Source organism: Zophobas morio, unplaced genomic scaffold (genome assembly GCF_036711695.1).
Source record: "Zophobas morio isolate AGI-343-1 ecotype UQ-CSIRO unplaced genomic scaffold, CSIRO_AGI_Zmor_V1 ptg000017l, whole genome shotgun sequence".
NCBI classification, from domain to species: domain Eukaryota; kingdom Metazoa; phylum Arthropoda; class Insecta; order Coleoptera; family Tenebrionidae; genus Zophobas; species Zophobas morio.
In genome coordinates, this window is record NW_026972122.1 from 9,285,037 (window position 1) to 9,311,811 (window position 26,775).

The 26,775-nt window shown below is 32.6% G+C and overlaps 3 protein-coding genes across 3 annotated transcripts; 2 read left to right on the forward strand and 1 right to left on the reverse strand.

Moving 5' to 3' along the window:
• Positions 1-2,555: 2,555 nt before the first annotated feature.
• Positions 2,556-10,119, forward strand: LOC135130085 (uncharacterized). Its single transcript, XM_064057403.1, has 4 exons — positions 2,556-2,654; positions 2,705-2,840; positions 9,317-9,477; positions 9,642-10,119. Exons 2-4 carry the CDS (start codon positions 2,711-2,713, stop codon positions 10,002-10,004), a joined length of 654 nt encoding a protein of 217 aa, XP_063913473.1. The 5' UTR covers positions 2,556-2,654; positions 2,705-2,710; the 3' UTR covers positions 10,005-10,119.
• Positions 10,120-13,090: 2,971 nt separating this feature from the next.
• LOC135130318 (uncharacterized) lies at positions 13,091-14,299 on the forward strand. Its single transcript, XM_064057682.1, has 2 exons — positions 13,091-13,555; positions 13,610-14,299. Exons 1-2 carry the CDS (start codon positions 13,136-13,138, stop codon positions 14,297-14,299), a joined length of 1,110 nt encoding a protein of 369 aa, XP_063913752.1. The 5' UTR covers positions 13,091-13,135.
• A 3,610-nt stretch (positions 14,300-17,909) lies between these two features.
• LOC135129853 (cytochrome P450 4d2-like) lies at positions 17,910-20,144 on the reverse strand. The gene is made up of 8 exons (XM_064057121.1): positions 19,883-20,144; positions 19,627-19,824; positions 19,383-19,571; positions 18,956-19,335; positions 18,837-18,905; positions 18,614-18,785; positions 18,388-18,561; positions 17,910-18,339 (listed from the first exon to the last, which is right to left on the reverse strand). The coding sequence occupies exons 1-8, from the start codon at positions 20,046-20,048 to the stop codon at positions 18,182-18,184; spliced, it is 1,506 nt and encodes a 501-aa protein (XP_063913191.1). The 5' UTR covers positions 20,049-20,144; the 3' UTR covers positions 17,910-18,181.
• Positions 20,145-26,775: the final 6,631 nt, after the last annotated feature.

A 26,775-nucleotide genomic window follows, 5' to 3' on the forward strand; every position in this document is an offset into this window, starting at 1 on the left:
TTCTCGACTTCTAAAAATTTCCCAACAGTTCTCAGGATTTCTTAAAGTTTATCCATTACCAGATTTCTCAAGATTTCTCTTAGATTTCTCCAAAAATTCCTCGAGATTTCCTAAAGATTTCTCAGGATTTTCCAAATTATTTTCTCATGGTATTCTCAAGACTTCTCTAGATTTTGTTAGAAGTTTTCCAGGTTTCTTGGGATTTTTTTCAAGATTTCCCAGAATTTCTCAACATTCTTCAGGATTTCTCAACGTTTTCAGGTTTCGACATTTCTCACTACTTCTTCGAAACATTGTTGAGGTTTCTCGACCATTTTCAAGATTTATGAAAATTTCCAAGGGTTTCTCAAGATTTTTCAAAGTTTTAAATTTTCAGGATTTCGAGATTTCTCAACATTTTTCAAGATTTCTCAAAATTTCTAAAAATTTCTCAAGATTTATCAAGATTACTCAAGATTTCTCTAGATTTCACAAAATTTCTCAAAGTTTCCCCAAAATTTCTCCACGTTTTTCGAGCTTTCTCAAAATTTTTCAAGGTTTCTCAAAAGTTTTCAAAATTTCTCAAAATTTCTCAAGATTTCTCATTGTTTCTCAACATTTCTCGGGATTTCTCAAGATTTCTCAAAATTTACCAAGATTTATTAAAATTTCTCAGGGTTTCTCAAGATTTTTCAAGGTTTCAAAGTTTCTGGATTTCGAGATTTCTCAACATTTTTCAAGATTTCTCAAAATTTCTCAAAATTTCTAAAAATTTCTCAAGATGTATGATGTATGTATGATGTATCGAACACCGTGACTCACCCTGTCAGTTCCTATGGCATGAATTAACTATGAGTTAAAATTTACATGTAAAACTGTATTATCTGAATAGTAACTTCTGTTATATTTTTAAAATACTCTACTTTCCATTCAATATCACGGAAATATTGCTTAAAGCGAATTCGGTCAGGTTTATGAATGTGAAGGGCATATGCGAACAAGTTTAAAAGTGTTAATAGACTTGAGAAAGAGGTATGTGAAGAATGTCTTTCTCGGTCATTTATTTCATTTGTCTTTCAATTGAAAAGGTAATTAGAAGTAATTCCCCATAAGTATTCATTATAATTTGAAAAGCTGTAAGTAGAGCACACATATGTAAGTTTAAAAGTAAATGCGGTTTTTGAAGAACAAATAAAAGCGGAATATTCCAGAAAAGAATTATTACAGTTGACGACAAGAAAATGAATTCAAATTAGTTTCTGTTTCATACAGTTATGTCTTATAAGAACATGACTTTTAAGTGCATATGTAATCCCAGAATTTTAAAATTGATTAGTCATTTTTTAAACATCTGTATAATCACAGGTTTTAAAAAATATTAAACTTAGTATCTTGCCAGAGTTTTAAAAATTCCTTCCGTGGATTTCAAGAGAGATTTACGAAAAACAAATTTTGAGATGACGTCATCAATTTTTCGGATAGAATGAACAGTGATGTACCATTACGCAATGACTCAATAACATTAAATCATGTGCAAAAATTCAGTTTTTGCAATTCATAGATTGAATTGTACAATTTTGAATTTTGTCCATAAATCTACACGCACACTAAAATTAAACACAGAATGGATAATAAATCACAGATACCAAAGTATGTTGTTTCGCACATATTAATAATTTTGCCTTCTACACTATGATTCTAAAATAATGCAAAGTTTCACAACGATCAATCTATCGCCGGAAACGGGAGACCTACTTTTCCACATTCTAGGAATTATGGTGAAAACATGAAAATGGCGTTCCATAGCTTACTAGTATCTAGTAACGACAAGTAAAAATCTTTCGTTTATCCGGTTTGAAGTTATAACTGATATTGGTTACAAAAAACAGCATGTCGTGTTTCATGTTCATGCGGAACACTACAACCAAGAATTAAATAGGAACACTCAATGTTAATAGCTAAAACAATTAACAATAATGATTATCTTTGTTTTTATTACTTGTAGAATATTAGTTCACGGTCCATTACTTCATTATTATTCCTGCTGCAATTTGCGGATCTTCGCACAGCATGTTCTGAATTAATGTTTCCACTCAACCTTTGACCCTGATTTTACCGGTATGTCTTTCCTAAATGCAAAACCTGACAGTGCCATGACATCACCACAATATTTCTGTCACTTATTATTGCTCACCAATTTAAGTATTATTTTATGTTTACTTCACTTTCCTAACGCCGACTCAGCAAAAAAGTAAAACCATCAATTATTTCATCGAACGAAATCGAAAGCACGTCACAAGTTTGGCTAGCAAGTTCAAAGAAAGTAGCCTACACGTGCAACAATTTCCAGCACGTCCCATCAAATCGATACGCAAATATTTGTAAAAGGCATATTTTTCGCTTTACTTTAAGGGAGAAAGTGTCCCAGAATCGTTCCAAGGTTCGTCCACAAGGGACACTTGTCGCCAACAAACTCATTCAAAACAAATTTTTTCGATAAGATCTCAGCTTTCACTCGCTCATAACTTGCATTCTCGCACCAAGAAATTCAGAGGTCAAGGCGAAGAAGACGCTACCTGTAATCGGTATGTTTCTCTTTCGCTACGAATGACCCCACCTTCTTATATATAGGGGTCTTGTGGCTTTTAGGCTTCATTTCAAGTTTGTCACTTACGGTAAGTCGTTTGGAGGATTGTTGATAATTTATTAATTTTTGTGTTTGTAGTCGAAAATGAAAAGTGTCGTTTTGATTGCGGGCCTTTTCGGGCTGGTTCTAGCCCAGTTCCCTAATGGAAGAATTCTGGAACCACCTGTACCGGCGCTGTGTTCCCAGAGGATTATCCATGAAAGGACCCCTGACGGTGCGTTTTTACTTATTTTTGTTTAATTATTTTTGCTTTCTGATGAAGCTGGTAGAACGTATTATAAGATTCGTTAATTTACTGTCATGTTTTCATTTTATGAAAATTAGAAACGAGAAAAATCAAGTTCATTTTAAAGTGATAAATTTTATTTTGTTAATTTCCTATCATTGTTTCAAATATTTAAATAAACTATCTACAAGTGTGCATATCTAATGAACTATTAAATATTAGCTTATCAAACTATGGTGTTAAATATAGTCGCAAATTCTTGTCGTTTGCTGTCATATACACTTCACATTGTAGAATTTTTTTTTTATTTAATTATCAATTTTTGAAGCCATAATTCTGGTAATAATTTATTTGAATCGATACTTTCTGCATGTACAATCGTTTTTTTTTTTTTTTCATATAAAGACTTTGCAAACTATTTTGTACAATTTTGACTTGTTAATGGCAACTTAACTTTTGGCTGAATCACAAATCTTTTTAAAATAACTATTAAACAAATAAGGGTGTCACTTCTATAAAATGGTGACATCAACAAATATTTTTGAAATTTAACCAGCCAAACTTTTATGCGATACAGAATTTCTCGAACTTGAATTGTAGAGTGAATTCAAAAACTCGCGAATCAAAATATTTTATTTTATATTTGACATCTTTCTGGAAAGTAGTCAGTTTTTTCAGTGGAATAAGACCTCTAGAATATAACCCCATTGATTTAGATGAGTCAAATTTGAAAATGTGTTGCTAGTACTCAATTTTCCAAATTTTCTTAGTTGAATTTTGAAATTTGCAATAAAGAAATTTCCGGTAATAAAAATTGCTGTCAGTAAAGAGTGACGGATTAAATTGTTGGATGTTAGATGTTCTTAAAATTAAAAGAAATGTTATTGCATAAATGACTTAGCCAAAAAAAGTGCGACGTTCTACTTTGGGTACATTATTTATGTTTCATAATATGGGAATTAAGTACAACAACACCTATTCTTTTTTTTTATTTCTACTTCCCGTGTTCGATGTTAATAATAAAAATAATTGCACAATGGAACTGCCAAAAAGTGAAGTGTAGTAAGTAAAAACGAACAAACACTACCTATGTGATCAAATATTACAGCATATAATTTAAAATATATTTTTTCGAAGAGAAGGTACACGATCCTTTCTTCAGTTTTTTCTCGCTTCGCTATATAGCAAACTATACGATTTTTTCTGTTAATGACCTAAATAGATAACTTACAATGAGCGCAAGACATGCATGAAACACACAATAACTACATTGTTTTAATGATTAATGTGTACGTTACATGTTCCACTAATTCCATTGTTGTAAAACTTATGTGTGTAGGAGTCTACCACAATTCAGACCATTTGTGCTTCGAATGTTTAAAATATTAAAGTTATACACGTTCAAAAAAATTCAAATTTTAGAAATCCTTTATCCTCAGTGATTTTTGAATTTTGGCTAGATCTATCAGACTCCTACGTGCCAATTATCTTATTTATCAAACTAGTATAATAAGCTCTATAATAATTCCATCATTTAATTAATTACTAATTAGGTTTAGGTTTTTATAAGTTCTACGAATGAATGGTAATTTGTAAGAGTAGGTACGTAAAATTTTTTGGCATTTTTTTTAATCCATTGACGTCTAATCTAAGGTCATGAAACAGGATGAGATTTTCTCTAAGAGGCAATTAAATGAGTCGCCATCATTTAATTGTTGTATAATAGATAATATAAAACCTTGTTTGTCTATCCATTATATTATACAAGAGTTTTTTTTATTGCATGGTCCAACGCTAGAAAGCGAATTACAGCAATTATAATGTCAATTTAAAGAGCTACCGAATCACTATTTCTTTAACTTACCTACATATATTACCAAATTAATATGTTCAAAACGGTACTATTATATATATTTTAATTATTTTTCTGTAGTAGTTCAGTTACAAATAATCTACTAGTTCACGTGCAAATATTTAGAGCCATGTGTATCATCATGTCGTGACAAAACCAAATTTTCCAGTCGTTTGTTCCTTTCAAAAAATGCAACACGAAACGATACTACTATTATTTGCTATTAGAAGGTAAAAAATCTCAGCATTCAGGTGTGGTCTAAGATTTAAGAATCCTAATGTGTGCACGATACCACACAGAAAAATATTTTCAAGTTTAAGCAAATATTTCCCATGGGTCATGGACAAAAACAGTTAAAAGATAGTATTCAACAGAGCATAGTAGTTGACAGAAACGTAAAGGTGGTACTTAGTCATATATCATATTATTATATCGCGCGAATAACATAATTTGTGATCGAGTCATCCTTGGAAAGGACTTAGTGCCGCTGTGTTAAACCACACTGATAAACATAAAATGTATATAAGTGTAAAATTCTCATTAACTGTTTACTAACCCTAACATCATCTTAAAACGTTTGCAAAATTTTAGAGCATTCAGTTTTGCAATTTCAAGTTTAAATTGTAAAATATTGTTATTCATTTTTATTTTTTATTTTTTAATCTGTATGTTTAGGGTACAAACTCAATAGAAATTCATGAACCATGAGTGCAGAAGTATCTTATTTTATAAAATTTAAATAATATTTACTATCCTGAATTTTGGAAATGACGTCATCCCATTGTTGGTGGGGATGATTAGACAATTTTTAGTTAGCGTTGTACCATCTACATGATATTTCAAACGTACATAAAAAATTTGACAGCAATCGGTACAGTAGGTCCGCAAATTATCTGCATAATAAAAAGTGACACAACGGCAGATCTACTTTTTCGTACTCTAGGAATCATGAAACGTTGGGAAAACCTGAAAGCTGCAATTCGTCTTTACAACTTTTCTGTGACGCAGTGTTAAAGATTTTCCGAGAAAACACACGGTTTCAGTTCCAAAGATGACTCAATTACAAATTATGTTGCTTGTCCGATATTATCACCGAATTATGTACGATAAATCAAAAACTTTCAAGGTTTGGAAAAAATTCGTTATGTCCTGATGTTTTTGTCAGATTTATTTAGTTATCGAAATTCAAAATGTGTGTGGGTCGCTTTCTACATGTAATCATTCGGTATTATAAATTACTGTGTCTAATGTTTTATCCTACTTTAAAATATACGCATCGACATGAATTTCTTCTAATAAATTATGTCACTTTGAAAATCTCAACTCAAAGTGCTAATAAAAAAGCAGTGTATTACTTATCGAATGAACACAAAAACTGGTAATTTGTCTTCGTATCTATCTTCAAGTCTAAGAATTTATGAATTCTGATGACGTCTTCAACTTTTAGTACAATATAATTGCATACCCAAAACATTGGGAAAATTAGGTAAACCGTTTTCAATTTAATCAATAAAATTAACTGAACATTCACTATTGTTACCCCTCGAGCGTAAGTTAAGGAAGTATTTTAATTGACTGCTTCGGACCACTGACTACCCGACCGATTGTTGTCAAATTTTGTATCTATGTTAACCAAAATTTGTTTGATTATCTCCACCAACAATTTATAAACTTTACAGTGGTAAATGCTATTTAGATTTTCTTAAATGACATATAACATATGACATTTAGATTTTTGAAACAAAAAAAAAGCAAAATTGTATGACAATATTTGGTAATTTAGCATAATAAATTGTTAACCAAACTCTATCCGTTTACACTCTCCCAAAAAATTGATAACGTCATCTCAAAATTTTGTCGAATAAATTATAATTAAAATTTGCAAAATTTTATGACTCTATACTTGTGGTTTATTAATCCATTCATATTTTTATAATTACTTATACAGGATGACTTAAAAAAAATGCAGTCTCTTTTAAAACTGATCAAATTAAGATCAAATCTGAACATGATCACTGTGCTCCCATTCTAAATCTTATCTTTTAAATTTAGTTTCAGAATTATTAAAGAAAGAAACTTAGCAAAGTTGTTTGGGTTCGGTTCTAATAATAAATCTGTAGATTAAAAAAAACACATGCCCATATAGTACGAGTATAGCAGGCACATTCAGGTTGTCAAAGTTTCCTCAACTATAGCAATCACAATTGCTTTTAACATTCACTCTTTTGTAGATGATAAATAATTCTTTGTTAATAATTACTTAGTTTAACTTATCAGGAACAGCAGTGCACTATTTTTAATAACACTTGCACACGCTCGCTGCGCTCGCATTCTATTTAGTATTGTTTTTTTGCAGTTTAATCTCATTGAAGTAATAAAGGAAGAATCTCAGCGAAGCTGTCTAGGTTTCGTGTAACAGTAAATCTCTAAACTTATTATTTTAAAAAACAAATCTTTAGTTCGAATATCTTAGACTTTACAGTTTCAAGATTCACTTTTTACTTCCAGAGAGTAAGCTCAGAGTATTGTAATTGAGTCTGCTGCTTTCAAATTTTCTCGAAGGGTCATGACCTTTAGAATATGAAAAAAAAAATGGATCTCCAGTTTCCGTCTGTGCCTGTCTGTCGATTTTTGTTAGATAGATAATCTCCGAAACTACTAGACCGATTGTTGTCTATTTCAAATGTATATTATGAATCATGTAGATGATAAAACGCTAAGCAAACTTTGTCTAATCATCCCCACCAACAATGTGATGGCAGTCAGCACAAAAATTGTACATAGTAAATGGGTTTTAAGTAGTATAAAATAACATGGTCCTACACGTGTAGTTTATAAATCCGTGTTGAGTTTTTACCCAAAACGTTCAGATTCTTGGAAAAAAAAATCAAAACTATAAAACAGCATTTTGCAATTTAATTTTAAATCTCCAAAACCGAATGCTTTGAAATATTGCAAACGTTTAAAGGTTATAATAGGCATGATAAATTTTTAATCAAAATATGTTTACTTAGACTCTTCAAAAAATTGATGACGTCAGATCAAAATTTTGCTGACTAAAACCTATCTAAAATGTACAAAATATGATGCTTGTGATTTATCACTGCGTTAATATTTTTTAGATTTGTTTATACAGAGTGGCTTAATAAAATTAATGAATGAGTCAATTTATTTTATTGATTAAGTCAGGGACTATTTTCCCAAAAATTTGGAAATACAATATTACAATTATTAGTACTACACTGCACTAACCTTCGACCAATTTTTTAGAGAGAAAAAAAATCTCTCTTTATAATTTAGCTTCCCAGGGACTCCAACGAATAATTTTGAATTACACCTAAATGTGCTCGCTGCACTCGCATTCTGAATGTTGTTGTTTTTTTTAATTAATTTAATCTCATAAAAACATTTACGGACGAACAGCAAGGCTGTAAAAAATTTGATGTTACATGTTCCACAACTTCGCAGGAACACCAATGAATTATTATTTAAATTACACCTAAACATGCTCTCTGCGCTCGTATTTTAATTGTTTTTGAGCTTATTCTCATGGAAGAGTGCAGGAAAGTATCTCAGCAAAGTTGTTTTATAGTAAGAATAAATCTTTATACATAAAAAAACACACCCTTAGAATACGAGCGCAGTAAGTACGTTTAGATTGTTACTCCCTCCAACTTTAGCAAATAATCACAAACATTTTTAGCATTCACCCTTTTTAGATAATACAAAATTCTATTATTAATAATTTAGCTTCTCCGGGACATTGACGAGTGATTTTTAAAACGTCTAAACGTGCTCGCTACGCTCGCTTTCTTAATATTCCCTTCTAAAATAATCCGGTCTCATAAAAACATTTACGAATGAATCGTCAATAAGACTTAACTTAGGTTTATTTTATTTTAATTTATAACAATCCTACAGAAGTCCTTATATTCCGGAAAAATCAACTTCGAGGGTTTTAGCGCAGTGAGCACACGTAAGCTGGTCGAGTCTCACCATTTTTTAATTATTTTATACATAATTTATACCAGATTTACTTACTTAACAAAATTTTGAGACGATGTCATCAAGTTTATGGTGGGCATGAATAGGTGAAGAGTAATTAGCGATTTTTGAATAATCTCCAATAGTAAACTTTTGTAGTAAATTTTGAATATAATCGTTAAATAAGGATTTGTTCAGCCACGAAAAATTGAAGAGGATCTGTGATTTTTTACCAACACAAGTCCTACGGGTTTAAACAAAGATACTAGAACTAAACTATTGTAGGTTGCAATTAATATTAATTTGACTGGATTACTGTTGTGAGTAAGGACACTGTAACAACTGTATTATAGTCACGTTAACTAATGCAACACTTAAATCCGCTTTATACTTGTAGGTACATGTAATGAATTATGTATTGAATTGAACAATTTTAGTACTATTTTTAGATATTACGTAAAATCATGCAGAAAAATGACGATGTCAATAAAATATCACTTTACAGAAACAATACAATATAATCTTAAATTATAATCATTATCTAAATTCATACATTGCGTAATTGGAATTTACGTAAATATGTTTTTAAAGGAGAATCACCTAGAGTAAAACTATAAATAAATTTCAGGCAAAGGCTACTTCTTCAGCTGGCGTGACCCCGCCCTTAAAGACGTCCAAGAAGACTGGCTCGGTGGCAGAAACTACTGCAGACAACGTTGCATGGACCTCGTCTCTTTAGAAACCAGTGCTGAAAACGAATGGATCAAAAAACGTATCGTCGACGAAAAAGTAAGATTTTATTCACTTATTAACATCCACTTGGAAGCGTGCCGTTTTCACTTTCAACTTTCTACTTTAAAGTATTTGAACCCGTCCTTATTAGAGTCTAATTACAAATAAAGTGCCACCTTCCTCGTCTACTACACTGTGTGTAATCACATTCCACTCAACAGGTTAAATACATTTGGACTTCCGGCCGCCTGTGCGACTTCAAGGGCTGCGACAGGGCTGATCTCCAACCTCTGCCCATTAATGGCTGGTTTTGGACCGCTATTTTGCAAAAGTTGGCCCCCACGACCCAGAGAGATCAGAACGATTGGTCCGAAAACGGCGGAATAGGGAAGCCGCAACCTGATAACAGGGAAGCCCAACAAGGAGGTGCCAGCGAAAACTGCATTGCTATTCTTAATCAGTTTTATAATGATGGAGTCAACTGGCATGATGTGGCTTGTCATCATCGCAAGCCTTTCGTGTGCGAGGAAAATGAAGATTTATTGAAGTATGTTCGGTACACCAATCCAAATTTGAGGGTTTGAATAGGGTAGATTTAAAGCTGTAGACTGATAAATTATGCAGCGCTAAGATATAATGGTAATTGTGTAATTTATTTTGTAATTTAGAAAGAGAGAGTTAATAAATACTTAGTTAAGATTGGAGTTTACTTTTAAAATAATGGATGATTCGTCCCTGTACGAATTCAGTAATCTATAAAGTTCAAATGCAAGCTGCTACACATTTTAAGCTTATTAATTACACTACATACGGGAGTGCTAAAAAGTATGAAAGCAGTTGAATATCTCGGAAACGATTAGTTGGATCTCCTTGAAATTTGGGCTATACTTAAAAGTTCTATTTTGTATATTTTTTTTAACTTTAAACTTCATTTGTTGTCATGATGAAAAGCTAATTTGATTTTTTTTAACACAACACATGCATACACTTTTTTAACTAAAACAACAAATAAAATAAAAAATAATTTATTATGAATAAATTCTAAAATAGAAAACCCCAGTTAGCTTTGAAAATACTGTCATCGATTTCTCAGTGTGTACTGAAAAGCAAACTTGTACAGGTTTTTCTGAATTCAGGAAAAAATGCACGGACCATTTGACTAATAGTGGTTTAAAAAAAAATCAAGTTAGCCCTACATCTCAAAAACTAATGAAGTATTAAATTTGAAAAAAATTCAGAAAATAGAGTATTCCTAGGAACAGCCCAAATTTCAACAAGATTCAACAAACCGTTCTCGCGATATTCAACTGCTTCCATACTTTTTTACTAAGTCTGATTAAAACCGATGTTTTTTTATTAACAGGGAGCATAATTTTTAAACTTTTAATAATAGTGTTTCAGGAGCCGTAAAAAGTGAAAAAAGGTCTCTTTCGTCTGTTGTTTGCCGTCTGTATATACTTTTAATAGTCATAACCTGCTGGACTGGTTGTCAAAATTTTATGAGAATTTTAGGAATATGATCTAGATGGTAAAACGCTAATTAAAATTTGTTCGAGTATCCCTACTACAAGGGGATATTTCTTGGGTGGCAAATCGTCCGATTGACTGGGTTATAATATTTCTTTTGCTTACGCTCAGGAATAAAAAACAAGACTATTAAGTTACATTACATGTAAAAATTCTTAATCTAAAAAAATTGTTGAAAGAAACAACCACTAGCCAGGATACATGCATTCAATCATTGACCACGGGTTTTTTTTAAATACTAGGTTTGTTTCGTATCAATCGTTCTTATTAATCAATTATTTTTAAAACTTTCAAATAGAGAAAATCACAAATGTAACAATCGAAACTTATTTATTTTTTATTATTATAGCAACATTTTATAACAATATAATAGAAACGTTAAGCAACTGATCATTATTATATCAACTGGTTGGAGTGAGGGTCGCAGGTACGATTCCTTCTTAGATCACTTTTTTTCCTACACTGTGACTGGTATTGTCTATATATTTTTTACTAAAATAATGGATTTGTCTGATTGTACTTTAAAGACGGGAAAAGTTCTGTCTAATAACATCAGAGTCACAAAGCGCGCGTTCTTCGACATGTCATTAATTATTATAATATATAATATAATAATAACTTTAACCATACAGAATCATATGTTATTTTTTAAATTCCGACGTGACCTTACCACGTTATTCCAATTTTCTTGAATTTTTTTAGCAATGGAAAGTTTCTCAAAAAAAAACGCAATACGGTTATTTTTAAAGTCAATAATTTGTGGATAGACAAATAAAGGTATCAATATTTCAGTTTTTTTTTTCTTTAACAGAACACCCTATGATTGCATCTTATTATATCTTTTGTTCTCTTTTTTTTTGTTTAGAATTTTCTATATTTAAAGTTGATTGTTACTGCTAGTTTTTCTCTGTGTGTGTATATCAAAATTTGATTAAATTAATACCACAAGAAAACACGTACCTTTATCTATACTTCCACAAAATATTGTATGACAGATTTTAAAAATAAACTTATTACATTTTTTTTTGAAAACCCTTGAAATAACGAGACAACGTTTTATCTGAATTTCAAAGAGACTGATGACAATACGTAAAACTATACAGGATGTTTCACTTAAAAATACTGAAGGTGTGTTTCGCCTTAAAAACAAAACACTCTATAATTAAAAACAATTTTAGAGTATGGTCCTCAAAGAACCGTACAATTTTGGTCTTTTGCTTTTTGTTCTATCTCTGATGATTATTGAGATATCGAAGAACACCCGCTTAGTGACGCACCCTGTATATCAAAATGAAAAAGAGTGCTGTGTGTTAAAAATTTTGTTAAAATTACAAAAACTATTTTTGTTTTAATTAAAAACTTAAATTGCGTCATTCATATATATAAAATAAAAGTGTATTTCTTAAACGTAACAATATTTTATGTAGCGAAGTAAGTAAAGTAGCTTTTTACGAATCGAACTCATGTTTGAAACGCGAGCGATGAGGGGTTTAATTTGAACCAGCGGAATAAAACCTTTTACTTCAGAGCTACGTGCAGTCGCAGTAAAAAAACTGGACCACTAAGTTTGACACATTCCCATATTTAAAAAAAAATAAGGTTTAATTGTTAATATTTTGTTCGACAAATCAAATAATCTTTAAAAAATCACTGTTCCGTTTTTCAAATCAGGAGCATACATTCAAATTGCTATTGTAATATTAAAAAAAAATAGTAATAGCTAAAATTTTTTTATACCAAAGTGGTCGAATTTTCTACGACTGCACATTGTTTTATTGTTCAATACAATTAATTAAAAAAGCGAAAAATGAAATTCATGTAAAAAAGACAAAATTTGAAATATATTGAGACTTCTATGACTACGTTTCAAACCATAGCAACAATAGATATTTACATAAAAGTCAGGAAAATCTCTCATTACTGAAGAGGAGCTATGTTGAAATACGAGGCACTTTGTGCCGAGTATTTTAAAGCTCCGAGTCAAATAAGACATTTTACTGACGAGTTTTGTATTAAATTTTTCCGGAAATCGCAATAAATCGCTAAAAATCGAGATTTTCCAACAAGTTTTTTAATTAATTGCGCAAAAATCTAGTTTGTCAATTTCTTGAAAACGATGGTTACAAATAAAACAATTATAAAATTTTGTGCGTACGTCAGAGCTGTGTGTTTATTTCATTAATTAATTATGAATACAAGCGAAAACACTGGTGAGGATGTTCCTTTTGACCTAAGCAAAGCAGCCGCTGCTGCTACAGAAGAATTGTTACCGTCGAAATCTAAGGAGCGGTATGAAAAGCAGTTCCAAATCTTTGAAGATTGGCGCAGGCTTAAAAATGTTACTTCGCTAACGGAAGACGTATTTCTGGCTTATTTTGCGGAAAAATCAAGTTCTTATAAGGCTTCAAGCCTCTGGAGCACTTACTCTATGTTGAAAGCCGTGCTTTTGTTGAAGAAAAATTTGGATATCAGCAAGTTTTGTAAGGTAACTGCTTACCTAAAACGAAAATCGACTGGTTACCAACCAAAAAAATCGAAATGTTTGTCTCGGGACCAGATAGATAAATTTCTGCTTGAAGCTCCCGACAAGGAATTTTTATTAATGAAAGTAAGTTATTACAATGATTACATATTTAAGTTTTATTAAATTTGGTAATTTCAGGTGGCGCTTATTTTTGGGGTGTCTGGAGCCTGTCGATGCGACGAATTATCAAGGATGTTAGTTGACGACATTGAAGATCAAAATAACGTGCTAATAGTACACATTCCTGATTCTAAAACAAAAAAACCTCGACGCTTTGTAGTTGTTGATGAAAGAAATCTTGCTACATACAGACGTTATTTGGAATTACGTCCGCCTAGTACTCCACACAAGCGCTTATTTTTAAATTACAAGAAAGGGAAATCTACGGTCCAACCAGTGGGCTTGCATTCATTTGGTAAATTTCCTTCTCAAATTGCTACCTACCTTGGTCTACCAACACCTCTGGAATACACAGGACATTGTATGCGGCGCAGTTCCGCGACTTTACTAGTAGACGCAGGAGGAGATATTACCAACTTAAAAAGGCATGGAGGATGGCAAAGCAGTTCAGTAGCAGAAGCATACATAGAAGAGTCCATCGAAAATAAATTAGATATAGCTAATAAAATACAAGCTGGTCCGAAAAAAAGACCCTTCACTAATATCGAGACGTGTCCCTCTACAAGTAGTGATTCATCTGAAATCTGTTGCACCGAAATCTCGACTGAAATTTTTGATAAAAAGGTTAAACTTGATCATAAATCTCTGTCTGGAATTAACATTGCAAATATATCGAATTCTACAATTAATGTTAATATCTGTAAATAGTGTAATTTACGAAATTTAGAATAAATTTTTCTTGTTTAAATAACTAATTATTTTGCGTCATTTTTGTAGTTTTTACAGTACTAGTCAGGGAAATCCAATTTTCCTGCGCCTAATGTCGCAAGGAAATGCTGTTTCAATGACGATTTCCGGAAAAAGTTTTGTTTATCCAAAAAGCGTACTTGTACAATAAAAATCGACGTGTAAAGTGATTTCAACCTGGAAAACTTGATTTTTCCGTGTGTCATCCAAATTGTACGATTTTACAGTGTGCTGAACAATATACAACATTACATGTCAGAGCACATTTTTTAGTGTTTTTACACGTCCTTACCGACAGGTGGAAGATAAAGGATTAGATATGATGATTTATTATTAATACATTTCTGCAATAACTTTGTTAACTTATTTCTAGGGGGGCGAATGTATATAAAATTTAGTAATCACTCAATTAATATGAACATTTGCCAAAATTTAAAATAATTATATCTCACTAAAAAACTGTAAAAAATTGTAAAAACAAAAATTCGTAGTAACAAATTTCATTGTTCCACGATAAACGCCAAAGTAGACACCTGTGTTCGACCATTGGATCCCGCATAGGGTCAGAGCGGTCACCAGTCTGCTTTATACTTCCTCCTCCTGGACCACGCAGATAATATAGGGGATGTGTGCCTGCCTTGGCATGGGCAAATTTGGTCCTACAGTTGGTTCGTTGGTTGCATATCTCTTTTTTTGTCTGAGTTTGTTGATATGTAAAGGGGCCGCGAAGGACACCATTATTGCAAGTAGTGTTCGCCGTAAACAAACTGCCCGCTATTTTGACCGCTGTGGCCTGTTCACAATGTAGAATTGTGTCTGCTGTATTAGACCGCTGTGGCCCAGTTATATAAAAACTGCATATATAATGTAGGAGCAAAGCAGACACCGGTGTCTTTTGAAAAATATGTATCAAAATTTTCGAATTTCAACAAATAATTTATTTAACTATATATACAAATTTTATGTAGAATACGTACGTGCCAATGGCCCTATGACTGTACTTACATGATTTTGGCTTGGCGCTTAACGTGTTTTAAGAAAGATCTACTTAAGAAAATGTTGAGGTAACGTCATGAAGTTTTCAGAAAACATAAACAGATAATTCCGAGTAGTAATTTACCAACGAAAACCTTAAATCGTGTGCAAAATTTTTGAACTAATTATTATGTCCTCTAAACTCACAAAATGTATACTCTGCTGAGGGGAATGGGTGTTAGCTCAGCAATTTGAAAGCGAATTATTTATTAGTGATCCAATTTCTGTGTATATATATTGTACAAGCAAGTTAACTTAAAATTGTACAGAAAGGACTGTTTATAATTAATTAAATTAATGGTTTCCTCTAACATGTAAAAACAGAAACAATAGCAGTTATCAGAAAGGGTATAAATATTCAGCGATTGCTTTGTTTAAAACTAATGTATTTAACGAATAGTGGAAAAGTTGACGGAATAAAACTGTTCGAAAAATGAGGTGATGGTCCAAAGATCATTTTAAACTTTTAAAATAAATAAACTGAAATGATAATAATTCCATAAAATGATTACAGGTAGTAATCTATCTTCAAACATCTCATCTGTACTTTGTACTCTCACGCTACACATCCAATTCTACCATGTCGAAAAATGCACTCATGATCATCATATATATTGCATCAGCCAAATTTTATAATTAAATGCATGTGAAAAATGACAACTCACTAAATATATTTTTTAATTTTTTACAATTCTAGTTCTTCAAACCACAAACCACTGGTTTGCATCTCGAAAACTGCTTCGGACACAGTTTATATGATACAAAACGGGTTTTTATAAAGCAACTTTAGCAATTTAAATCTGCTTCAATTGATTTTCGTTACGATTACTGCAAGTAAAATCTATGTAAAATACGACTCCATTTCACACGTATGGAAGAAAAGTCGTCGGAGTAGGTTAACTAAACTTCAGCAGAAATAGATGTTGGAAGAAAGACAGATTTAAAATCAACCAACACTGTTCCCATAAAGGTATCTCTGTTATAAATAGATCTGTACTACTGACTAGTAAAGTACCAAAATTTATTTGTTCCGACTATCAAGTAAACTAAAAAAATGAAGAGAAATTTTAGATTGTTGCTTGCTAATTAACTGGTTGTACAACATCATGAAAGGTGGATTGAGAGCTTGGAAACTGAGCAATTTCCAAGATATTACTAACTGACTTTTGCAGGGAAACAGAAATAGTTGTATAAAACACTATTACAGTCTAGTAGTTGTACATAAAGTATAAAATATACTCCTATTTTTTTTAACTATAAATCAAAAATTAATCAGTGACGACTAATTGGGTACCAAATTTATATTAATTTGTTATGTAGGCGCTTATATAACAAAAATAATAAACCAAAACAGATAAGATGGTAATAACAATTTTATCCTCAATGTGTAAACAATTCATATAAGCACGCTTATTGTCGGAAGAATTTATATCGATGTTAAGCATCGAACATCGAAAGCAAAAAATCGATGTTTATGAAATATCGAAGTACCGTGCGCTTTTGGGATGATCTTCGGGAGTAAAACATGTTGAGGCAAAAGCAATATAAAACATTAGTTTAATTAGTTTCTAGTTCTTTTATTATATTTTATATTTATAATTCTGTTACTTCCTACGAGTTTTTGCATAGCTATGTATAATAGAATATTGACTGACGTCAATGCACTTATTTCCTTTTAATCTTTTTGATTGTGTCTCTATTATTTGTTTTTAGTGGAAAGTTTTCAGTTGTATGCATGTAGTTTTTAAACAGTTTTGGGTTTTTTTCCTTCAGCATCATTTATTAGTTTGAGTTTTTTCTCTAATTTTACTTCCCGTTTCTGGCGTTTCCGTCTGTCTGTCGTGTGTGTTAATGTTAAGGTAATCTCCGATGCTACTGGACCGATTGTTGTCAAATTTTATGTATACATTAGAAATATCGTAGAGATAGTAAAAGCTTAATCAAAATTTGTCTGATAATCCCCAGCACCAATAGTAAATATTATTTACATTTTATAAAATAACATACTCCTGCACTTGTAGTTTATGAATCCGTGTTCAATATTTACCCTAGAAATTCATATTAAAAAAAAAAATCAAAATTGAATAACATTTTGTAATTTAACTTTGAAAGTGTAATCGAACGCTCTGAAATCTTACAAAAGTTTTAAGGTTGTAGGCAGTGCAAATTTTGATCAAGATTTATCCGTTTATCCCCTCCAAAAAAAATTATGACGTCATTTCAAAATTTTACTTTAAAAGTGCACAATATTTTCAGTCTAGACTTGTAGTGTATTAATGCTTTCATATTTTTTTAAATTACTTATAAATAATTTAAGTATGTGCTATTATTGGTAGTATTCCATTGCATCTATTCAAATCAAACTACTTGTTCTTGCTAAAATGTTGATGATGCCAATACAAAATTTTGTTGTGGAAAAACTCACTGGAAACATGCATTTCTTTACATGTTCTTTAACAGTCTACAATTTTCTTTTTATTAACTTATAGGAGTTGTCAAAAAATTTGGCAAATTAAATGAAAAGTAAAAATAAAAATTTCTGTATATGTCTTAGAATAACTTTATTTTAATTAATCAAAGGATTGCAAGATGGAAAGAAACATCCAATAGTTTTTAGATTAATATGAAGTTACGTAAAAAACGAAAACGCTGATACATAAATTAGCGGGGACATCCTAATCTGGAATGGATGCCAAAAATGATTTGATAGGCCATATCTTCTCAAAGTAGTATTACAAATCACACCAGTATAAATAAGTATTATTCTTACACTTGCAATCTAACATTTAGCACCCCAGAAGACAGCTTTTATCTTAATTTTAGTCCAATTCGAACCCCATTCAACGACTTCAAAACAGTTTCTGGTGTCAGGTCAAGATCATGCCGAGGAAAAGCTGGACTTAATTCAAAATTTCTCAGCACTTTTGATACAATGCTTTTAATTTCTACCATAGCGTATTTTTGTCCTAAAATGCATACTTAGAATAAATGTTAAAGCACCTTACACAGCTTACCAATACAATTTCGTGGTCCTGCACTGAATGGTATAAAAGCGAAGGGTAATTTATTACCTACCACCTCAAATCTACTGGGATCAAATTTTTCAGGATTGGGATAATATTCCGGGTTCATGTGGATTCCATGGAAAAAAATGCCCACGTTCATTCCTTTGGGAATAATTTGACCATCTAAATTATTAAAATGGTTTAGTTTTCGATTAATGAAAACAGTTTTACTTACTATATTCTACATCTTGCTCTATAAGTCTACCAGAAATTGGCACAGGAGTGTACAATCGCAAACCTTCCTTAACAACATTTTCCAAATACTTCATTTCTTGCAAGTTTGCATAAGTTACTTTTGGATTTTTCTCTTCACCAAAAATGTCTCGTTGTTCTTCAAGAATTTTCTCCTAAAAATAGTTACTTCACAAACTCAAACACCAATTTAAGGATTAGTTTACCTGAACTTCTTTGTTGTTGGCTATGCAATACAATATGAAACTTGACGAGGTAGCCGTTGTGTCGTGTCCCTACGATTTAAAATTAACCCTATAAAGACTTTTGGTATTAAAAAACTTACCGCAAACATAAAAGTGTCAACTTCTTCTCTTATTTCTTCATCTGTGAGAGTTTGATTATCAACTTTAGCTTCCAAAATCAAGTCTAAAAATGCCTTCTTCCTTTTTCTACCCAACTCGTCAGTGTTGTCCACAGTATTATCGCTGTGTTTGTTAGTAAGTTCTCTTCTTTTGTTCTGAATTACCTCTTTAGTATAATCATGCAAAATCTTCACCGACTTTTCTTGAACTTTGTAGTCGTTAGTAAATCGGAAGAAAAAGTCGTAACGTCCCAGTATAGAAGTTGAACGAGTTACAAACAGCCGACACATATGTCTGGCACTTTCAAAATAAGAGGAGGTTTGATTTGTTTGTACATTAATTTTTGTTCCCATAGCAGTTTCTAAAAGTTCAATTAGAGCAAAAACCAAAAATTAAAGAAAAAATTACCGCAAATCGCGTCAAGGGCACATCTGGTAACGTAAGGGTAAATGTCCACTGACTTATTTCCACTTTCCTTGGATAACTTTTCGATTAAAATATCTCCATCAGCTTCAAACACATCAACGAATTGTTCTAAAATTTTGAAATGGAAGGCAGGAGTTATTAGCTTTCGGTGCATTCTCCACCTGGGTCCACCTGCATATTTATAAAAAATATATACACATTTTGAAAAACTGTTATAAACATTTACCATCAGCAGTAATGAGTCCATCTCCGATCCAGGGTTTCAAAAATTTTATGTTCGCATTCTTTCTTAACAAACTGTTGTGGCTTAACAAAAATTCAAGAAATTTGTAGTCTGAGATGACGAGGCTGTGTCTCAGGCCAAACTGCAAATGAAAAACAGGTCCATACGTCTTCGTATACTCGTGCAGTTTCTTTAGAAATTCTAAAAAATAAAAAAAAAATTCATTAATCGTCAGTTTAATTATAAACTTCGCATTTACCGCCAGGAGTTTTGAAATCGAGAGCGTTTCCGAGTAACGGAATCACCGGAGGATTGGGAAATTGCCGAACAAATTTCAGTAGTTTGGAATATTTCGTATAATAAATGTAAATGGGAACGATAACAATGGCCACAAAGGCTAATAAATATTGAGTTAACGGACTCATCTTTAAATTGATGTATGTATTCACCGAATGATGCAGTTTAGCGGCGAGCGAAAAATATATGGAGCGCGACTGCTCGAAAAATGATTGTCATGGTGTGAAGATTACGTAAAAAGTTTTGACTGTATAAATCGAATTGATAATACTTGTATTAAACGATTGTAAACCTGTTTTTAAAGATCTTACCTGTACTTTGTACCCTCACGTTACGCGCCTAAAGTAGGCAACCTACGATGTTTTTTCTTTTTTAATTTTCACGTTACAATGTTTAAATATAACTACAGTTTAGCCCTGAATAGCAACCTATAGATGTGCTTCATTTAAATATTGCAACCACCAATAATGTAGGTAACATTTTTTTAATTCAATTATTTTTCTAACGTTGTTTGAAACTCTTATCTTATCATACAGACATAATTCTTTAATACGATTTATTTATGGGGGTTCGTGGGGTCAATGCAGCATTTACCTGAATGAACATTTTTTTTACAGGATCGGAAGAGCTTAAATTGTGTATAAGTATTTTTTAAATGAGTGGACAAGTTAGCATCGCTTATGTGTATTGTGAGTTGCCTAATTTTGTCCGCGCCTTCATGAAACACAGCATAAATCATGTAAATAAAGTAAATAAACATCAACTAGTTGTTAATTTGGATGCACCTAGACTAGACATTAATAATTTATTGGAAAAAATGTTCTGCAAAAAAAATGTATGTAAGATGTAAAGGTCATTAGGACTTCAGTGTGGTTGTTTTTTCAACTACAACATATATTTTTTTAATTACAACACCGGTACTATGAAGTTCAGTTAGATATGGATCTCTAAAATAAAAATTTATCACAATAACTGTTTCCATCCATATTATTTTCCGTCATTATTTCTGAGGACAAAGTTCGATAATGACCTCTTTTGAAATGCAAGTCATAATTTATTGTTCCCAACAAATAAAATTGTACTTTGAACAGGACAAATTCATGACCTCCATTAAAAATATACCCATCTTTACACACATTAATGGTAGGCTGAGGTGATCCCGAAATTTTTATTACAATTATCGTGACATCTTCATGCGACACAGGCGTGATTAACATAAACATATTCAAAATCTCACTCATTTTAACCGACGTGATCTGCATTTACTCGAAAACCTTGTTGTGTAATCTAACTAAAACTTTGTTTTTGTGGCTTCATTTTTAAATACTTGCTTCCAATAGCCTAAATCGTCCAGAAACAAACTGTTTCTGGCCTAGACCATAGAAAGTGACAATAAAACGTTCAATATCAGTAATATCACTTTGGATTTTTACCTACAAAACTTGAAAAAAGGAATGGAAAAAAGTAACCAAAAAAACTGTTTCCGGAATAATTTTAACTAATATAAAACTTTATACACCATACGTAGACAAATAAAGGGTTCTAAGACTTGGTATTTTGAAAAATGTTTAACGTTTCAGCAACAAATTTACAGACGGTACGATCTTAGTAGATATTATGTCTATGAAGGCAGGTCAACCTAATAAAATTCTAAAACGCTGCAGATGCAATAAATGATTTAGTATTAAAGTGTAGCACCTTATTTAAAACATGCAAAACATAGATGACTCCATAAACTGTGCATTTTATAACACGAATTTTTTTATCAAAGTAAACAGGTAAACAGTATTTATTTTCAAACGTCATATAACTGACACTTATATGACGCTCTTACCGGGGTTTAAGTGTCATTTCTATGACAGCGTTTTTGAGCGGCGTATAAGTACTACTTATACTCCGCCGGCGTATAAATACAACATTTATACTCCGCCGGAGTATAAATATGTGAAAATCATAGTGGTTGTCAACCATAGTAACCATGGTAAGTGAAATCAAAGCAATTCCAATGAAGCAAGAAGATAGGAAATAATCACTTCAAAAGAAGATTAATCGTTTGAAAATAAAATATTGTATTTCATTCGGAGTTTAAGTGACTTCATGTGACTCGTATGGACTTAATTCGCCTCGCTATCGCTCGGCGTTTAATCGTCCATACTCGACACATAAAGTATCACCTAAACTCCTAATAAAATAAATATCTATTATCTTGCGTCATCATACATTTACTTAGACAGATTTTTGACAGAAACCATTTTTTGCTGATACAAGTATACAGAGTTGATAAAAAGTATGGAAGCAGATGAATATCTCGGCAACGGTTAGTGGGATCTTCTTGAAATTTGGGCTATACTTACTTAAAAATACTCAAGCTCTATTTTCTGTAATTTTTCTAAACTTTAAACTTCAATTGTTTTCAAGATGCAAGGCTAACTTAATTTTTTTTAAATAGCACTACTAGTCAAATCGTCAATTTTAGAATGGAAGAATTTTTTCTGAACTCAGAACGGTAACACATGCATATGTACACTTTATTAACTAACACGGCAGATAAAATGATAAATTATTTATTATGAATAAATTCTAAAAAAGAAAATTGTAGTTAGCTTTGAAAATACTGTCATCGATTTGTTGGTGTGTACTGAAAAGCAAACTTCTGCATCCAGGTTTAAAAATATTTCAATAAAATACTAAAATGGCACCATTAACAGAAACTGAACCAATAGAAATAGAAAGTAATACTTGAGTAATCCCAAGGACAGCCCAAATTTCAAAAAGATTCAACAAACCGTTCTCGCGATATTCAACTGCTTCCATACTTTTCAGCAACCCAGTATACTAATAACCCAAAATGTAACCAGTAACAGATTAGAAGCTATAAAAGTAGTTTAGAATCTTCCTAAATTTAATTAACATAAAACAGCCGTTTTTTAAATTTTGACATAACAGTCAATTTTTAGCTTATATGATATTAGAAAGTATGAATTGTTTATTTAATGTAACACATAGTGGTGACCGCATTTGAATTAACATTTCGCGCTGAAAAAAATTAACAGCCCCGCGAAATCACATTTGAATACTTTGAATTTGAAAAAAAATTCAGTCAAAAAAATTGTCAAACATAGGCAATCATGTGCACGTTAGCGCTTTTGGGTAATGTGTAGTTCTGCTTGAAATTTTAGTTAGAGGGTTGTTAGAAGAGGGCGGCATGGTAGACGATGGCGGCTTGGTAGAGAGGACAGAGGGTCACTGTGTATTGTGTGGTGTGAGTGAAAATCACGTGGTGAGTTAGAGTTAGCTAGGTTAAGTTTAGTTGGTTTGGTAGTTAATAAAATGAAGAAAGCCTTTGTTTAACGAAAATTAATCGTAACGACGACGACGCCACAGTGTTCCCAACGCGCGGCGCTAATTCTTGCGGCTTTCTAATTGGAAACATGCGAATTTTCGACCGACGCTAACACGTGATTCATTGTTTGTAAATTCACAGTTCATGTTAGGATGTTAATCATTAACTGGTTGCAATACAAGCTTAACCGTCAGAGATTGTTCCGATAAAGTACTTGTAACCAATCACTTGGATCATCGCATAATTTAACATTGTAATAACCCAAACCTCCCGCCTTTTTTTTTGACATTGAACAAAATTTGAAAAAGCCCGCTAAAATTTGAAATTTGGCCTTGGCTGTGATCGTCTACAAAAGTGGGACCCTACATTGTGTTTTGAAAACTGGCGGGAGGCGTTCGTTCATACAAATTGGCGCACTGCGGAGCGGGAAGAGTGACGGATTTAAAAAACTTATATTTGGGAAAAAAAAACTATGAAAAATAAATCCAATAAGAGCTCAAGAGACCTTGGCCAAGGGCCCCAGAAGAGCTTAAAGAATTTATTTCTCAAAGAAAAAAAAACCTTTATTTTCACTCGAACCTGAAAACATAGAATAAAGATTAACAACCTTACAAGTATAACAAGAAACAAAATAAAAAGGCCGCGGAAATCTCAGAAAGTAAATGGATGGCAACGTTCCAGATATTATGGCAGTGTGGCCTCTACAAACAAAATGGGGGCGCACAGCGGGGGCAGGGCGACGGCCACACTCCCCGTGAAGGTCCACATAGTCCTACCTCACCACTTCACGCGCGTGGTCTTACGCACCCACCTGACATAGGTTGACCTTCCTGTATCCCGCAAACAAGGTAGCTGTGTAAACTCCGAGTCCGCTAGGGCCGGAAGTCTAGCAAGACCCGCAGACACTCGCACGGAGACGCCGACGCCACCGCGTCCACGCCACACGACCCCCGAGTTAACTAGCGTTATCAAAATGAGTATTTGGATTTCAGACAAGCAATAAGCAAAATTTAATTGGCCACACTCCATCAACACTTGTTTTAAATAACAAAGAAATTTAAATGAGATTAAATTATGCACGTGTGATCAACAATTTTATACAATAAGGAAAATGAAATGAGGAATTATTCATGTTTTATCAATGACAAAGAACAAGAATTTTGAAAGAGATTAAATTATTCACATTTTGGCAATGATTTTATTAAATTAAGCTACATTTACGTCGCTGATTCTTACCAAAGAAAATAAAGAAGCTATGGATTTTATTGAAATATTTATCTGACATTAAACAAAGAAGTTACGACTGCATTAAAATGATCTGGGCAAAGTTACGTTGTTGACCAAATTAAACACGTCATTGACCGAATTAAACAACCCCCCCCCCCCTCCAACACATCCCCAAACAAAATACACATAAATAAAAACACATACAAAAAATATACCACACATAAAACATGCAAAATAAATAAAATATAGGCAATCGTGGGTGCAACATTCGCTTTGAATTGTGCCTTTCTTTCAATAACATTCATTTTCAAATTCATCAACAGTTTTCGGTCAACAACAAATCTCCAATGACTAATACAAAAATTCACAAAGGTTGCCCTTGAAATTCCCCGGTCAACACCCCGTACTTGCACCTTACCACTTTCTCTTTCTATTTTGAACGGCTGAATATTTGAAAACTACATGAAATTTTCAGGCATTAGAGTTTACAACAAACGAATAATAAATCGAGGAAAAGCCATTCAAATATCTTAGATCTTATAATGTCAGTCTAATTGATGTGCCTAATTAATTGATGTTACTAACACAAAGAAAATCCCCCGTCCCCCAGACTATGATATTATTAATTTTCTGATGCCGTTCTCAACGTTATTTTTGTTAAAGATTCACTTGTTCAGATTACGTTTGAATTTACTTTACTCACACGTGCTCAAATTATGCAACGCAAAATAATAACTCGAAAATTGCCATCCAACTTTCCGCATAACATTCGCTAAATAAAACTGCCCTAGCTAACGTAATTCCCTGAAAAGCCCTACTAAAACGGATTGAAATTATGTTGAAAAGGTTAGTACGAAAATTAACGGCCATGGCGTCATCCGGAAGTGCCGCCATTTTTGTCGCGTCACATATGTGTGTGGTTCCCGCGTCTCGCATACTCCGTAACCATCGAGAAGCAACGCCGCTTCTTCCACCAGCACACACGGAATCATGTAGAAAACATACCTCTTGGATCTTCAAACCAAATACGTGCTCACCACCGAAATAACCTCTCTGTGTTCGAACGTAGCAGGGAATTCTTACGTTCGCTGATTCTTCGGGGGAGGGTGGAACTCCGTTAGAAGAAATCAGCACTAGAACAGGAAACAAACAGCGCACAGACATTTGAAAAAAAAACACAGAGAGCACCAACCTGACGTCTTACTCGAAAGAAAGGCCAAGTTGAACTGCCCGCGACTCACCCTGCTCAAACACACCCTTCTGCGCATCTCTCTCTTAGTGGTTTTCGTTTCTTTCCATTTCCATCCCTTCTCTTACCAAAAGTTTGGCGCGCGGAAATTTGGTTCGAAACGGCTTACTACAACATAATGTAAATTCTTTGTTTGAATCGTTGATAAAGTGTGGCATAATTTAAAACATTAGGTAAATTCTTTGTTCTGGAAGCGGCCATGTTGGAAGAGTATTTTCAATCCGAGCACATGTTTGAACTGAAAAATCTTATTGAACAAATTAACAACATTGTGGCTCATCTGGCTTTGATTTAGACCATTATTTGCACAGCGCCACAGGATTGATCAATTGATCACATTTCTGGGAAACATATTTTTGACGCATTTTTTTGAACGACGCATTCGCCATTTCACTTTTGAAAATTTAACCAATAACTTGAATGAACGTAAAATACTAAACTCACGTAATTTTGTTAGTTTTGCAATTTTTCACCTCCTGCAATTTTTCTTTATCTTTTACAATTTTAACTTCAGTAATTTTGTTTATTGTATATTTTAAATTGAACGTAATTTTTCATGCTCTGCAGCTTCCTACCTAACGTAATTTTTGTCTGCACAAGTTATACTTCACATTAGATCTTTTGTTTGATAAATATTTGCTAGTTTTTCTTTCATGTAAATATTTTGTTGATGAATGTTTCCATCATATAAATTATCTGATGTCCAATTTTAATCTCACATAAGAATTATTTGTTGTTCTAAATTTCACGAGAGTGTATGGTGAATCCAAATGTTGTTTATTGCTCTTTTTGAAACTTTGACACTTGTTTAGTTGTCGGTAATATCAAAGTCATAGAAATTGAAAATTTAAATGGAATTGAGGTTAAATAATGCAATAATACGTACCGGAAGCGGAGTGCACGGTTTCTAGTCGAGCTGGCAGGATTTATCGCGCCATCTGCACAAAGGATGCAGCCTAGCATAGAAGTCAGGGGCGGTCGAGATGACGTAACGCTGTCCACCTCATAGCCGGGACCCAATTGCAAGTTTGCGACC